Source organism: Mustela erminea, chromosome 11, assembly GCF_009829155.1.
Source record: "Mustela erminea isolate mMusErm1 chromosome 11, mMusErm1.Pri, whole genome shotgun sequence".
NCBI classification, from domain to species: Eukaryota; Metazoa; Chordata; class Mammalia; order Carnivora; family Mustelidae; genus Mustela; species Mustela erminea.
In genome coordinates, this window is record NC_045624.1 from 90,963,192 (window position 1) to 90,980,748 (window position 17,557).

The 17,557-nt window shown below is 36.2% G+C and overlaps 1 protein-coding gene across 1 annotated transcript in view; it reads right to left on the reverse strand.

The window, feature by feature from the left end:
• Window positions 1-738: 738 nt before the first annotated feature.
• The window catches only part of LOC116568782, a 42,201-nt gene continuing 25,382 nt past the window's right edge, over window positions 739-17,557 (reverse strand). The window contains exons 4-6 of the mRNA XM_032304424.1: window positions 13,714-14,040; window positions 3,978-4,025; window positions 739-1,316 (exon numbers count right to left, since the gene is read on the reverse strand). Of these exons, the coding sequence (XP_032160315.1) occupies window positions 1,174-1,316; window positions 3,978-4,025; window positions 13,714-14,040 (518 nt within the window). The 3' untranslated portion in view covers window positions 739-1,173. The remainder of the gene's footprint in view (window positions 1,317-3,977; window positions 4,026-13,713; window positions 14,041-17,557) is intronic.

Sequence of the window (17,557 nt, forward strand, 5' to 3'; positions counted from 1 at the left end):
AGATTGTTTTTCAGAGTCCATAGTCTCTCATGATTCACCTCCCCTTATTGGCATTTGATTTAATTTGGGACTGTTGTAAATAGTGGTATGGTATTGCACGTAAATCTTAGTGCCTACAATAAGGGTGTGCAAGCAGGTGTGTTTTCTCTTATTTCTAAAGTAGAACTGCCAACAGGAGATGCTAATGTTGTTGAAGATTCATATAAATTCAACAAAATTAACTATCTCATCTACACAACTCCAGGAGATGGGGCATAACATATCTTCATTTTATAAATGAGAAAGTTGCAGCATAGACAGTTCAAACAGCTATAGACTCAAGATTTAAACCCAGGTACTTGGCAGGTTCAGAGTTCATGCACTTAACTCCTCTACTACTCTACTTTTTCAGTGTTAGTGGGACTCTAATGGGGTTCTTGTGAGATTAGGAAACATGGGTCTGAGCATACCTGCCTGTCATGCAACAATGTTATACTGTCACTACCAGAATGCTTCAAACCAAGTGGGTCTGAATCTGCTCACCTTTGAAGGAGAAATAACTTGGGCACCTTCACTGGCTATGGCCCTCCTGGGGTGGGTGTCCCAAAGAAGGCTTCATAAGGACTATCTCAGGGAAATATTTGAAATGTGAAATTGACCAATATTACAACCAGTCCTGAATTTGAAAGCTCGTTTGTCATGCTATCCCTTACCTTGGCCTCTCAGATTGCCCCAAATGAAAGTACACAGATGCAGAAGTAGACTTTTGATTGTTTTTATTGTGCCTATTATGAAAGCAAAGATGTCAGTTTCCAGATGGGCAAAATAAAAGGTTTTGAAGCAATTATCTGGTTAAAGGGCCCCAGGAGATGCACCTAGAAGCTCTGTGTTGGCTAAACTTAGAGGCACAGGTGGCTCTGAGGAGCTGGCAGACATTAAAGAGAGAGCAGTGTTGAAGCCCCTGTGGATAACCCCCTGACCCTACACTTAAGTCATGGCAGAAGTTGTTCTTGCTGCAGAGTGAACTTTTCTGCTTGCCCAATTGTTTGTAAAATCATTCTTCAATAATGATACAATAGAAAGACACATGTGAACCGAAATAACCCAAATCTAGAATGCCCCATTATATACTCAGATGATGCTTTAGGAAATAATAGCCAATGAAGACAAGTGGACACGTGATGGCACCATGTGCTAGGAGCTCTTCCCATTGCCACAGAGTGCTGGTATCCCAAGCAGATAGAAGAGAATGATGGCAAAGTAGATCAGGTTCTTGAAAAGGAGGAGAAGGTAGGTGTAGTAGGCAGAGGTGTTCATGAGCTGCACCTGCAGGGTGTCTAAAATAGGTCATTTATTAGTTTTACCTTCTGTTCTTTTGAAGGGCTATAACTTATTAATGGGAGACGGGTCATATTATACATTTCTGATGTCCCCACAACAGCAAAACCTGGAAGTAAATGTCTACACCACCAACATCACCAGCACCACCACCATTACCACCACCACCAAATAACTCATAATCTAGCTTGCAGATAAACTCAATCAACATCAGAGGTTCACTAAGAATATTCCAAAGTATTAAGAAGTAAGGTTATATCTTAGATGAATGAGTCAACCTGAAAAAAATTGGTGAAAATAACTTTTATCATTTCTTCATCCCCACCATGTCTCTAAGTAATAATAATCACTAATATGCTTTAACCACTATCTAAACTACAGATTAATTTGAGAGGTTTGTGTGCAAAACTTTAATCTTAATTTTTCAATAACCTAGGAGATTATTTTCATTGCCATTTTACAAATTAATTGAGAACAGAGAACTAATTCGCCTGATGTCTACAGTTAGTAAGTACCACAAGCCAGATTTTAATCCCAGCAACATAATGTTCAAGGACACATTCTTGGGGAGCTTGGGTAATTCAGTAATTAAGCATCTGCCTTTGGCTCAGTAATGACCCCAGGGCCCTAGGATTGATCCCAGCTTTTGGCTCCCTGCTCTGCAGGGAGCCTGCTTCTCCCTCTCCCACTCCCCTTGCTTGTGTTCCCTCTCTTGATATCTCTCTCTTTGCCAAATAAATAAATAAAACCTTAAAAAAAGAACACATTCTTACCTACTCTGTGTTTCTATACCTCTACGTGTAATAAATACCCTCAACAACAAAGAGTTAAGCATAAATATAAAGATGAATTGTTGATTTAGAAGCATCTTAGCCATTACTGAGATTACTATTAGGGGTACAAATTTGGTTGTGTTCAAGGTAGGATGGGTGGGAGGTTTTAGTAAAGAGGGCATTAGCTGTGATGAGCACAGGGTGATGTATGGAAGTGTTAAATCATATTGTACACCTGAACCTAATATTACCCTTATATTAAATAACTGAAATTTAAATAAAATCTTGAAGAAATAATAAAATAAAATAAACAAAAAATGGAAGAAAGGGGCAAATCCAAATTCTCTGCAACTTTAAGAGCTCAAACTCACTCCCTTGTCTTTCCTGAATACCCTCATTGTATCTATGATGTTATATGATAATTGCATTTTTTATCCTTTGGGGTTTTGTAAGAAATATATGATGTCAAGAAATAATGACAATATATGATGTCAAGAAATTAATGACAATGATGGTGGACCAGACTGGCCATTCAATGAACCACTAGGTTGGGTCTTGAGTCTGTTCATCTGGACATTTCTTTCTCTCTCTCTTTTTTTAAGACTTTAATTTTATTTTATTTTACTTTAAAAAAGAGAGAGAAAGAGTCAGAGAACACAGGCAGGGGGAACTGCAGAGGGAAGCAGGCTCCCCACTGAGCAGGGAGGCCAACATGGGGTTCAATTCCAAGACCCTGGGATCATATCCTGAGCTGAAGGCAGACCCTTAACCGATTGAGCCACCCAGGAGCACCTGGAAATTTTTTTTTATGTGTTTATCTCCAAAAGAGTCAGAACTCAAGAATCATTAACCCTTACTGTGGAAAAGGACATCAAGTGGTGCTGTGCTCATTGCTCCTTGCCTTTGTTTAGGTAATATGTTAGCTGAGGTCTAGAGGATCCTTAAGATTGGACATGGAGGGGGAAAATCAGCAAGGCTAGAGCCAATGCTTCTTGTAGCTTCTTGTAGTAGAAAGGACCAGAAACCAGTACTTACAATGTGACAGCTAAATGAGATACCTTATGCTAGACATTCTACAAATGTGACCTTATGTCTTCAGTAACTGAGTGAGACATCATTTGTGTTATTCTTGCTTTCCAGAAAATGTAACTACTGTACCCACATTCATGAAACTAAATAGTAAAAGACTGGGGTTAATGTCCAGTCTGTGGTACATGAAGCCCTGCACTTATACCCCCTCTCCCATGTGTGGACCTGTCTCAGGGCCTTGGCTTTGGGAATTAGAGAAAGAATAAGAACTTAGTAAGTATTTGAACTCTCAATTAAGAAGGTCTGGGTTGAAGCCCCAGATCATTGTGTGGCATGACACAAGGGACAGAATTAATTTTAGGTCCTTGCCCCACCCCCCACTGTGTAAAATGGGGATAAAATCCTCCACAGTGAATATTAAGAGAATTGAACAACATGGACACACAGTACAGTGTAATGTGCAGTACAGTGCCCCCTGTATAAGACACTCTCAGTGTCAATTCATGTTATTAACCACCAACAAGAACAAAAACTTAAAAATATCCAGAAGCAGCTTGATATCATGTTTTCCTCAGTCAGTAGAAACAAAGGCCACAGAAGTGAACAGAGTCCATTGCAGAAAGAATTCAGAGTACATCACTGTACCCCTAATTTATTGTCCTCTCACACCAAAACCAGCGTTTACTGTGTTAAAATGACTCCTGAGAAATGGATTGACTTAAAATATAACTCAGTATATTTTGCAAGATCCGGCCATTCTGAGGTGTCTCCCTGAAGCCAGGGAATTTCATAAGTTAAGTTGATCAGGAAGAAAAAATGCTATAGCATAACTAAGAGCAAACATAGACAAAAACTTACCAGTTTCATCTTTCAAGAAAGATTTTCTAGATGTAATAGCAGAAAGCTCTAAAATAAATAAAGACAAGTATTATTAAATTGTTTATATTCATTATTTGATATGTTGTCTGTTTTGTGGATGGATAGATGGATGGTATATAAATAGATAGGTAGATGATAGAATATGTAAACAGAGAGGAGAGAGCCATTACTAATATGAGCCCCACAATTCCAGAACTGATTGTTCTGAGTCTGTGTAAGCTAGTAGATCAATTAATTTATTGTATTTCTGCATATGAAGATGTTGAAGTGCATGAATGATGCATTTTTCCTTCTTTTCTCACAACTTAATGCCTAGGACTATCTTGTTTTCCCTCTGTGCTCATAGCTCTCAGCACAGTGCTTGCTACACAGTAGGTGTTCTATAAATTCTTGTTAAATGGAAAAAAATAACTGAAACAGTGACTGCTATACATTGCTCAGCACCCACTGCTAACATGAAGGGTTGTTACCAAAATGAATTCATCCAACCCTAGAACGCACAGCAGAATATTACATTTTGGGAGGAGTCTGGAATAGGTAAATTCCCCATCTAAGCAAAGGAAAGAGGTCCCACCTTTCCAAAGCACACATGTTCCAATATCCCCAACTCATGCACATGATTTTTTGAAGTGGTGGTGTTTGTGGACATGACAATAATACTAATGAAAGCCAATACCTATTGAATGATTATTACTGTGCCAGGAAGTATGTGAAAGATTCACATGTATTAGGTCATGACACTGATGTGAGCTGTATTCATGTTAGCCATGAAGAAATGAGGTTTAGAAAGTCTAAATAACTTGCTGGGAGTCATACCAGTGATTGGCAGAGCCAGCACTCAACGTTTCATTATGAGGGTGTAGATAAGCTAGAACATGTGGAAAGTACCTTGTAAAACAATCCATAGAAATTCATATGACTCCACCATAGTGGAGGCATTACCTCAGGCTTTATCTCTTCTCCTATCATAATTACTCATAGAAAATGATCTTTTTATTACAGAATCTCAGCATTTCAGTGTGCTTCTTTCCAGGGACAGAAAGACTGGACAAGGAATAATCATAGATTTTCTGAATATATAACTGAGGTTAGGGTTGTATTACTTTATAGTGTAAAAAAAAAAAAAACTCACAAAAATAAAAACAAAGAGGCAACCCATGGAATGGGAGAAGATATTTGCAAATGACAGTGCAGACAAAAGGTTGATATCCAGGATCTATAAAGAACTCCTCAAACTCAACACACACAAAACAGACAATCATATCAAAAAATGGGCAGAAGGTATGAACAGAGACTTCTCCAATGAAGACATACAAATGGATCTCAAACACATGAAAAAATGTTCATCAACACTAGCCATCAGGGAGATTCAAATTAAAACCACATTGAGATACCACCTTACACCAGTTAGAATGGCCAAAATTAGCAAGACAGGAAACAACATGTGTTGGAGGGGATGTGGAGAAAGGGGAACCCTCTTCCACTGTTGGTGGGAATGCAAGTTGGTGCAGCCACTTTGGGAACCAGTGTGGAGATTCCTCAAGAAATTAAAAATAGAACTTCACTATGACCCTGCAATTGCACTTCTGGGTATTTACCCCAAAGATACAGATGTAGTGAAAGGAAGGGCCATCTGTACCCCAATGTTTATAGCAGCAATGGCCACGGTCACCAAACTGTGTAAAGAACCAAGATGCCCTTCAACGGACGAATGGATAAGGATGATGTGGTCCATACACACTACGGAGTATTATGCCTCCATCAGAAAGAATGAATACCCAACTTTTGTATCAACATGGATGGGACTGAAAGAGATTATGCTGAGTGAAATAAGTCAAGCAGAGAGAGTCAATTACCATATGGTTTCACTTATTTGTGGAGCATAACAAATAGCATGGAGGACATGGGGAGTTAGAGAGGAGAAGGGAGTTCAGGGAAATTGGAAGGGGAGGTGAGCCATGAGAGACTATGGGCTCTGAAAAACAATCTGAGGGTTTTGAAGGGGCGGGGGTGGGAGGTCGGGTTACCAGGTGGTGGGTATTATAGAGGGCATGGATTGCATGGAGCACTGGGTGTGGTGCAAAAATAATGAATACTGTTATGCTGAAAATAAATAAAAAATAAAAACAAAAACAAGAACATAAACAAAAACAAAAACAAAAACCTGATATGCATACAAAACCAAACTTCCTTAAAAAGGTCATTGACTGGATTATTTGCTTGTAGAGATAAGAGAGGGAGTCAAACCATGAGAGACTCTGGACTCTGGGAAACAAATTTAGGGTTTTAGAGAAGAAGGTAGAAGGATGGGATAGCTGGATGATGGGTATCAAGGAGGGCACATGTTGACGATGAGCACTGGGTGTTCTATGCAACTAATGAATCATTGAATACTACATCAAAATCTAATGATGTACTATATGTTGGCTAACTGAACATAAAAAAAAAAGTATCATTGACTGTTGGATGGAGGAAGAGAGTCTTAGCATGTTCATTATTTTTCTCCTTGATGTGTTCTCTCCAGATATCGTTCTGTTGTGCAAATTATTCACTTCACATAATCTTATTTTGGTATGCTTTAAAAAAATGAATCTGAGCTATAGGCTTTTGTGTAAATCTCAAGAACAGAAATATTTACATAATCGTGTTTAGATGTTAAAATATCCTCAAGAACTGTTTTTTGAGTGTCTTGAAATCATCTTTCTTTTCCATACAGTGACTTTGCTCATTAAAAAATAAATATAAATCACTTACCACCATTTATTGAGGTTTAAACATTCAGGTAATAATTTTTCAAATTAAATCTATGTGTATTCTAGTTTCACATTCTTAATCAATGTTGGTTGAAAACTTGGACCAGACTAGTTTTAACTCTCTTCACAATTCCTTCCCTGTTTTGTGTTTCCATGTTTTATATATTTCATCAAAAAACCCCAAAAACAACAAACAAAAAACTTATGAGCATTAGCATTAGAAATATACTGAGGAAGGGAGGGAGGAGCAAGATGGCAGAGGAGTAGGAGATCTAAATTTCTTCTGGTCCAAGGAATTCAGCTAAATAGTTATCAAACCATTCTGAACACCTACAAACTAAACAGGAGATCAAAGATAATAGTAACAATTCTATGAACAGAAAAGTGACCATTTTATAGATGGTATCTTCTGATTTGGTTAGTGTATATTCTTCTGGGTTCATTGTTACCTTTTTGGCATTTTGTTCTCTCATTCATCTATTTTTCTCTGGACAAAATGACAAGACAGAAAAACTCACCTCAAAAAAAAAAAAAAAAGAATAAGAGGCAGAACTGACTGCTAGACCTAATCAATATGGACATTAGTAAGATGTCAGAACTAGAGTTCAGCATGATGATTCTACAGATGCTAGCTGGGCTTGAAAAAAGCATAGAAAATATTAGAGCGTTCCTTTATTAGAAAATAAAAGAACGAATACAACCAAGTTAAAATTTTAAAAAGCTATTAATGAGGTGCAATAAAAAATGGAGGCTATTATTGCTGGGACAAATGAGGCAGAAGAGAGAATTAGTGAACTATAAGACCAAATGGTGGAGAATAAAGAAACTGAGGAAAAGAGAGTGAAACAACTATGGAATCCCAAAGGGAGAACTCAAGGGATAAATGATACCATAAGACAAAACAATACTAGAATAATTAGGATCCCAGAAGAAGAAGAAAGGGGGGGGGGCAAAAGGTATATTGGAGCAAATTATAGCAGATAACCTCCCTAATTTGGGGAAGGAAACAGGCATCAAAGTCCAGGACGCACAGAGAACCCCCCTCAAAATCAATAAAAATAGGTCCACACTCTGTCATCTAATAGTAAAACTTAAAGTCTCAGAGACAAAGAGAAAATTCTGAAAGCAGATCAGGACAAGAGGTCTGTAGCCTACAGTGGTAGAAATATTAGATTAGCAACAGAACTATTGACAGAGACCTGGCACACCAGAAAGGACTAGCATGATATATTCAGAGCACCAAATGAGAAAAATATGCAACCAAGAATACTATACCCAGTGAGGCTCTCATTGAAAATAGAAGGAGAAATAAAAAGCTTCCAGGGCAAACAAAAACTAAAATAATTTGCAAATACCAAACCAAGCCTATAGGAAATATTGAAAAGAGTCCTCTAAGCAAATAGAGAGCCTAAAAGTAACAGACCAGAAAAGAACAGAGACATTATACAGTAACAGTCACCCAACAGGCAATACAATGGCACTAAATTCATATCTCTCAATAGTTACCTCAATTACATTGAGGGTAACTCAATTACATTGAGTTACCCATTACTAAATGCCCCCATTAAAAGACACAGGACATCAGAATAGATAATAAAACAAGAGCTATCGATATGCTGTCTGCAAGAAACTCATTTTAGACCCAAAGACACCTCCAGATTTAAAGTGAGGGGGTGAAAAATAATTTACCATATTAATGGACATAAAAAGGAACTGGGGTGGCAATCCTTGTATGAGATAAATTATATTTTAAGCCAAAGACTATAAAAAGAGATGAGGAAGGACACTATATCATACTTAAAGGGTCTGTCCAACAAGAAGATTTAAAAATTTAAAATATCTGTACCCCTAATTTGGGAGCAGCCAAATATATAAACCACTTAATAATGAAATCAAAGAAACACATCGACAGCAATACAATAATAGTAGGGGATTATAATACCCCCTGACTGAAATGGACAGATCCTCTAAGCAAAGATCGACAAGGAAATAAAGGCTTTAAATGACACATTGGACCAGATGGACATCACAGATGTATTCAGAACATTCCATCCCAAAGCAACAGAATACACATTCTTCTCTAGTGCATATGGAACATTCTCCAGAATAGATCACATCCTAGATCACAAATCTGGTCTCAACCAGTACCAAAAAATTGGGATTATTCCCTGCATATTTTCAGACCACAATGCTTTGAAACTAGAACTAAACTACAAGAAGAAGGTTGGAAAGAACTCAAATACATGAAAGCTAAAGAGCATCCTGTTCAAAATCTTTGGGACATAGCAAAGGTGGTCCTGAGAGGAGGGTATATGCAATGCCAGTCTTTCTCAAGAAACAAGAAAAGTCTCAAATATACAACCTAACCCTACACCTAAAGCAGCTGGAGATAGAACAGCAAATAAATTCTAAGCCCAGGAGGAGAAGAGAAATAAAGATCAGAGCAGAAAACAATGAAATAGTAACCAAAAGAACAATAGAACAGATCAATGAAACTAGGAGCTGGCTTCTTGAAAGAATTATTAAGATAGATAAACACTTGGCTAGACTTATCAAAAAGAAAAGAGAAAGGACCCAAATTAATAAAATCATGAATGAAAGAGGAGAGATCACAATCAACACCAAAGAAATATAAACAATTATAAGAGCACATTCTGAGCAATTATACACCAGCAAATTAGACAATCTGGAAGAAATGGATGCATTCCTAGAGACTTCTAAACTACCAAAACTGAACCAGGAAGAAAGAGAAATCCTGAATAGACCCATAACCAGTAAGGATATTCAAGCAGTAATAAAAAGTCTCCTAACCAAAAAGATCCCTGGGCTAGATGGCTTTCCAGGGGGAATTCTACCATACATTTAAAGAAGAACTAATAGCCATTCTTGTCCCAAAAAATAGAAATGAAAGGAAAACTTCCAAACTCATTTTAGGAGGCCAGCATTACCTTGATCCCAAAACCAAAGACCCCATCAAAAAGGAGAATTATTTGTGGAGCATAACAAATAGCATGGAGGACATGGGGACTTAGAGTGGAGAAGGGAGTTGGGGGAAATTGGAAGGGGAGGTGAACCATGAGAGACTATGGACTCTGAAAAACAATCTGAGGGTTTTGAAGGGACGGGGGGTGGGAGGTTGGGGTACCAGGTGGTGGGTATTATAGAGGGCACGGATTGCATGGAGCACGGGGTGTGGTACAAAAATAATGAATACCGTTATGCTGGAAATAAAAAAAAAAATAAAAAAATTAATAAAAAAAATAAAAAAAAAGGAGAATTACAGACCAATATTCATGACGAATGCAAATATCCTCAGCAAAATGCTAGCCAATAGGACCTAATGGTACATTAAAAGGCTTATTCATCACGACCAAGTGAGATTTATTCTTGGACTGCAAGTTTGGTTCAACATCCACAAATCACTCAAAGTGATACAATACATTAATAAAATAAAGAACAAGAACCATAGGATGTTCTCAATAGATGCTGAAAAAGCATTTGACAAAGTACAGCATACTGTCTTGATCAATACCCTTCGCAGTGTAGGGGTAGAGGGTATATACCTCAATATTGTAATAGCCATCTATGAGAACTCACAATGAATATCATTCTCAATGGACAAAAACTGAAAGCCTAAGCCCAGGAACACAGCAGGGCTGTCCACTATCACCACTGCTATTCAACATATAACTAAAAGTCCTGGCCTCAGCAATCAGACATCAAAAAGAAGTAAAAGGCTCTGAATTGGCAAAGAAATCTCACTCTTTGCAGATGATATGATACTTTATGTAGAAAACCCAGAAGACTCCACCCCAAAACTGCTAGAACTCATATAGGAATTCAGTAAAGTGTCAGAATATAAAATCAATGCACAGAAATCAATTGCATTTCTGTACACAAACAAGACAGAAGAAAGAGAAATTGAGGAGTTGATCCCACTTACAATTCCACCCCAAAACACAAGATACCTGGGAATAAACCTAACCAAAGAATCTAGACTCAGAAAACTCTTATAGAGTACTCATGAAAGAAATTGAGGAAGACATAAAGAAATGGAAAAACATTCCAGGCTCATGGATTAGAAGAAAAAATATTATGAAAATGTCTATGCTACCTAAAACAATCTACACATTTAATGCAATCCTTATTAAAATACCATCAACTTTTTTCAAAGAAATGGAACAAATAATCCTAAAACTTATATGGAAGCAGAAAAGACCCCGAATAGCCAGAGGAATGTTGAAAAAGAAAGCCAAAGTTGGTGGCATCACAATTCCAGACTTCAAACTCTATTACAAAGCTGTCATCATCAAGACAGCATGGTACTGGCACAAAAACAGACACAGATCAGTGGAACAGAATAGAAAGCCCAGAAATAGGCCCTCAACTCTCTGGTCAACTAATGTTCAACAAAGCAGGAAAGAATGTCCAATGGAAAAAAAGACAGTTTCTTCAACAAATGGTGTTGGGAAAATTAAACAGTCACATGCAAAAAAAAAAAGAAACTGTACCATTTTCTTGCACCACACCCAAAAATAGACTCCAAATGGATAAAAGACCTTAATGTGAGAAAGAAATCCATCAAAATCCTTGAGGAGAACACAGGCAGGAACCTTTTTGACCTCAGCCTCAGCAAGTTCTTCCTAGAAATATCGCCAAAGGCAAGGGAAGCAAGGGCAAAAATGAACTATTGGGACTTCATCAAGATCAAAATCCTTTGCACAGCAAAGGAAACTGTCAACAAAACCAAAAGACAACTGACAGAATGGTAGAAGATATTTGCAACTGACATATCAGATAAAGGGCTAGTATCCCAAATCTTTAAAGAACTTATCAAACTCAACACCCAAAGAGCAAATAGTCCAATCAAGAAATGGGCAGAGGACATAAACAGATATTTCTGCAAAGAAGACATCCAGATGGCCAACAGACACATGAAAAAGTACTCACCATCACTCGGCATCAGGGAAATACAAATCAAAACCACAATGAGATACCACCTCACACCAGTCAGAATGGCTAAAATTAACAAGTCAGGAAATGACAGATGCTGGCAAGGATTCAGAGAAAGGGGACCCTCCTACACTGCTGGTGGGAATGCAAGCTCATGCAGCCACTCTGGAAAACAGTATGGAAGTTCCTCAAAAAGTTGAAAATAGAGCCACCCTATGACCCTGCAATTCAACTACTGGGAAGTTACTCCAAAGATATAAATGTTGTGATCCAAAGATGCTTATAGCAGCAATGTCCACAATAGCCAAATTATATACAAAGAGCCTAGATGTCCAACAACAAATGAATAGTTAAAGATGTCATATATATGTACAATGGAATACTATCCAACCATCAAAAACCCCTGAAATCTTGACATTTACGAGGACATGTATGGAACTAGAGGCTATAATGCTAAGCGAACTAAATAATTCAGAGAAAGAGAATTATCATATGATCTCACTGATATGAGGAATCATAGGGGAAGGGAGGGAAAAATGAAACAAGATGAAATTAGAGAGGGTGACAGACCATAAGATGAGACTCTTAATCTCAGGAAAGAAACTGAGGGTTGCTGGAGGGAAGGGGGTAAGAGGGATGGAGTAGCTGGGTGGTGGTCTTTGGGGAGGGTAAGTGCTACATTGAATGCTGTGAATGTGTGAGACTGAGGAATCGTAGACCTGTACCCCTGAAGCATATAATGTGTTGTATGTTAATAAAAAAAAAAGAAGAAATTTGATGAAGAAAGGCATTAAAAGAAATGCCCTCACTAGCTTTGCTATGAGAAGATCTTGGTTGACTATCCTTTCAGAAGTTAATTCCCAAGTAAATCACACCATAAAGAAGAACTTCTCCCTTTTCTATGATCATCACCATAGAATGTTACTATAGTATATTTTTACATTGATCAGTATAAAAATCGACACCTAAAGGACTTCAGCCCAGGGGTTACATTAAAGTTATGCTTAGCTTATTTGCCTCCTTTCTTTATCTTAGCTGTAGAAACAAAAATAATTCAGACTGTTTGGAATCTTACTTTAGTTATTTTAGGGAAGAGTATACATAAATACAATAAAAATATGAATAAATGTATTCATGTTATGTTTTCAAAACCAAGCATTTTACTGACATTATTGTGCTTCCTCTTCATCACATGCCAGGAAAAAGGAAAGGTATGTCAGTATTTAATCTAAATTTGATCAATGGAATCACTGAAGATCCAAGAGGATAAAGATTTAATTCAACAACTCAGAGTTGCACAATGCAAAGGTCTTTGTATATTTTGTGGGCTTCTTTCCCACTGCTTCCCAAGGACTTGTGAACCACAGGGGAAAGTGCAAACTGGTTCTTTCTCATGGGCCCTCTGGGGCTTTGGTCTGTGATGTTAATGCCAGGACTTGACTTCTAAATCTAACAAATTACTGATCACAGCCCGATCAGGGTTATACTTTGCGTAGAGCAATACTGAAGGGAGAAGGACTCTGATTGCTGAGTAGAACATTTCTGACAGGCATATAATTGTTTTCATTTCCTGATCAAGTAAGATAATCAAAAGTGGACTCTCTTCAGAGCATTTCTTGGTGTGAGGTTGGTAGGTGCTTTCATTTGTATTTTTTCATTTATTCTATATGATGGCCCTAAAAAACATTATTGTGACCTTTATATTGGATGATGAAACTGAGGCAAGAAAAGCTAAGTGAATTTGTCTTTTTCTTTGTATGTTCCAAAGCCCATTCTCTTTCAGTTCTATGGGGAAATAGCAAGACATTCATACTACCATTTAAGATACCAACATTTAGAAAGACTTTTATTTGTTTGTTTTCATTAATACTTGTCAGGGAAGTGAGGTATTTCCTTTAAAGAAAAGAATAAATATATATATATATATATATATATATATATATATATATACATTTATATATAAATACACACATATACACATACATACATACATACATACATGTACATACCTTTTATATGGGAAGAAAATAGAATCTCTTGAACAGCTTTTCCTTTATTCATCTCATGTTCAATGATACATTTGTGTTCTTTCTCCATTGACGCTTCAGTCACAGTCAGCCAGCTGAATTTCATGTATGTGTCCTTAGTCTTCATGGTGTCTCCCTGCTGAGATGTCAGAATTGTTTTATCCTTTTCTTTCCAATCTATCTTAATAACATCAGGGAAAAAATCCTCAAGAAGACAAAGATATGTTCCAGACTTATGGAGTCTTCTTTCAGCAATTGAAGGAAAAAATATTGTAGGCTTGGGGAAAATGGCTGCATCAAGGTTTCTATCTGTGGGGAAATGGAATAGCAATTAAAACCTTATTAAATTAACACAAACATCATGTGGTTTGGAACCACCTCACAGTGAAATGAAAGAAATTCGCCATAGAATTAGTGCTTATCTCAGGCCTTTCATCCACAGTGTGTTATGAGGTACTGACTGTTTTTATTTTTAATGAGAAATAGTTACAAGAAGTCATGTAACTTGCTCAAATAACAACTATTAAGTGGCAGAATCTGGATTAAAATATGAGAATTTTTGAAACAATACACACTCACATTTTGAATGGAACTACTATAATGCATACTTGATAATCTATCAAGTTGACCTTCAAATCTTCAAATATGGATTCCAAACCCACTTCCTTTTTTAAATTTTTTTTAAGATTCCATTTATTTATGACAGAGAGAGTTAATGAGAGAGGAAAAACAAGCATGGGGAAGCTGGAGAGGGATAAGCAGACTCCCCATTGATCAAAGACATGGGGCTTGATTCCAGGACACTGGGATCATGACCTGAGCCAAACCCACTTGTAAAGTAATGGAGGTCTTCTACTTTATTCCTGATTTTATAAAACATCTCAATCACACATCTGAACCATTCCAGGATTTTGAGTAGGACAATGTTCAAAACTGTTCCTCCCAAATATTTGCAATACCTTGAATTTAGTAGCAAAGTGACAGTATTTCCAAAACTGTTTTTAGGAATCTCCCCCCCCCCACCCCGAAATGCTTTTGTATTAACTTTATCAAGTAACACACTTATCTGAATTTTGTTTTCATTTGGAAAATGTTCACTGAAAGCACATTTTGTATTGGGATTTCATTTGACGTTTATATATGACTAATTTTGTTTTCATTTGGAAAATGTTCACTGAAAGCACATTTTGTATTGGAATTTCATTTGATGTTTATATATGACTAAAAAGACCATATTTTGACTTTCAGAGTCTCCCTTTAAAGTTGAATCTGCTCTAGAAAGCTGCTAATTGTTTTTTAAAACCCCTCACTATCTGTGATTTTACCTGCTGAATAAAATATATATATAACTATTGTAGTGTTAAAAGTTATTGCTTTATTAATGATATACTTTATAATGGCTAACTGAATTTAAATTAAAGAAAAAGAAGTTATGGTTCCAGAGCTTCTTGCAGTTCTAATGGCAACATATAACAAAACATAGTTTTAAAGGGCATGTCACTTGACATGGGTATGTTACTTGATTATACATTTATTGTTAATGACTGAAATTATAAATGTTAGCATCCTTTAGATAAAATCAAAATGGATAAAAGACCTCAATGTGAAACAGGAATCTATCAGAATCCTAGAGGAGAACATAGGCAGTAACCTCTTCGATATCAGCCATGGCAACTTCTTTCAAGATATGTCTCCAAAGGCAAAGGAAACAAGAGTGAAAATGAACTTTTGGGACTTCATCAAGATCAAAAGCTTCTGCATAGCAAAGGAAACAGTCAACAAAACCAAGAGGCAACCCACAGGATGGGAGAAGATATTCACAAATGACAGTACAGACAAAAGGCTGATATCCAGGATCTATAAAGTTTCTCAAACTCAACACACACAAAACAGATAATTATGTCAAAAAATGGGCAGAAGACATGGACAGACACTTCTCCAATGAAGACAAACAAATGACTATCAGACACATGAAAAAATGTTCATCATCACTAGCCATCAAGGAGATTCAAATTAAGACCACATTGAGATATCACCTTACACCAGTTAGAATGGCCAAAATTAGCAAGAGAGGAAACAATGTGTGTTGGAGAGGATGTGGAGAAAGGGGAACCCTCTTCCACTGTTGGTGGGAATGCAAGTTGGTGCAGCCAATTTGGAGAACAATGTGGAGATTCCTTAAGAAATTAAAAATGGAACTTCTCTATGACCCTTCAATTGCACTACTGGTATTTACCCCAAAGATACAGATGTAGTGAAAAGAAGGGCCATCTGTACCCCAATGTTTATAGCAGCAATGGCCATGGTTGCCAAACTGTGGAAAGAACCAAGATGCCCTTCAAGAGATGAATGGATAAGGACGATGTGGTCCATATACACTATGGAGTCTTATACCTCCATCAGAAGGGATGAATACTCAACTATTGTATCAATATGGATGGGACTGAAAGAGATTATGCTGAGTGAAATAAGTCAAGCAGAGAGAGTCAATTATCATATGGTTTCACTTATTTCTGGAGCATAACATATAGCATGGAGGACATGGGGAGATGGAGAGGAGAAGGGAGTTGAGGGAAATTGGAAGGGGAGATGAACCATGAGAGACTATGGGCTCTGAAAAACAGTCTGAGGGTTTTGAAGTGGCAGGGGGGTGGGAGGTTGGGCATTATGGAGGGCATGTATTGCATGGTGCATAAACAATGAATTCTGTTACACTGAAAATAAATTAAATAAAAAAGTAAAAAAATTGATTTCTAAAGGAAAGCCAAGTGCTTTTCTGATATTCTCTTTGAGATAATTTGGAATTAGTTTACTAATTCAATGGGCAATGTCTTAAGAAAAGAGGAATTGGATTTCTCATTTGAGAAGAAACAAGACAATTCTTTTTGGGGGTGGTTCATAATACTCTCTCTCTTGTTTTTTTAGGAAAAAAAAATATTTGGAATTTCTGCCTGTTTAGCAAAGCTCCTGATTTTTATACTAAATCAGTAAGCAAGTGATGAGATCTTACTTATGATAAACATAGAATTAGGTCATGAAATGCTTACTTTAAGTATACAACTTGGGAGTGCCTGGATGGCTCATTGGTTAAGCATCTGCTTTCAGCTCAGGTCACGATAGTGAAGTCCCTGAATTGAGTACCAGGTCAGACTCCCTGGCTCAGCAGGGTGTCTGCTTCTCTTTCTCTCTTTCTGCCCACACCCATCCCAGTGCGCTCTCTCTCTCTCTCAAATAAATAAATAAAATCTACAAAAAACATCTGGCTTATAATGAAAAAAATATATAATATGTATAATAAATATATAATACATATTATGTATTTATATAAATTTATATATTAAAAATAAATAAATAAATTTATAAAATATTATTTTATAAATATTATTTTATAAATTTTAATATTTAATATAAATATTATTTTATAAATTTTTATAAACTTATATATTTATTTTTATAGTAATATATGTATATAATGTTTATGTACAATATATGTACAATATATGTATAAAATATATCGATTAATTGATAATATTAAATAAATAATACGTAATAAATAAATGATAATTAATAAAAATAATTAATCAATAAAATATATATTGCTATAAAAATATATAGCAGTATATGTATAAAATATATTAATATATATTATATTAAATATACATTATATATATTAAATATATGTATAAATTAAATATACATAAAATAATTAAATTTTTATTAAATTTTTATTAATTATTAAATATGTCAATAATATATTTATATATTATATATTATAATATTTATTAATTATTAAATATATTAAATTAACTATTAAATATATAAAAAT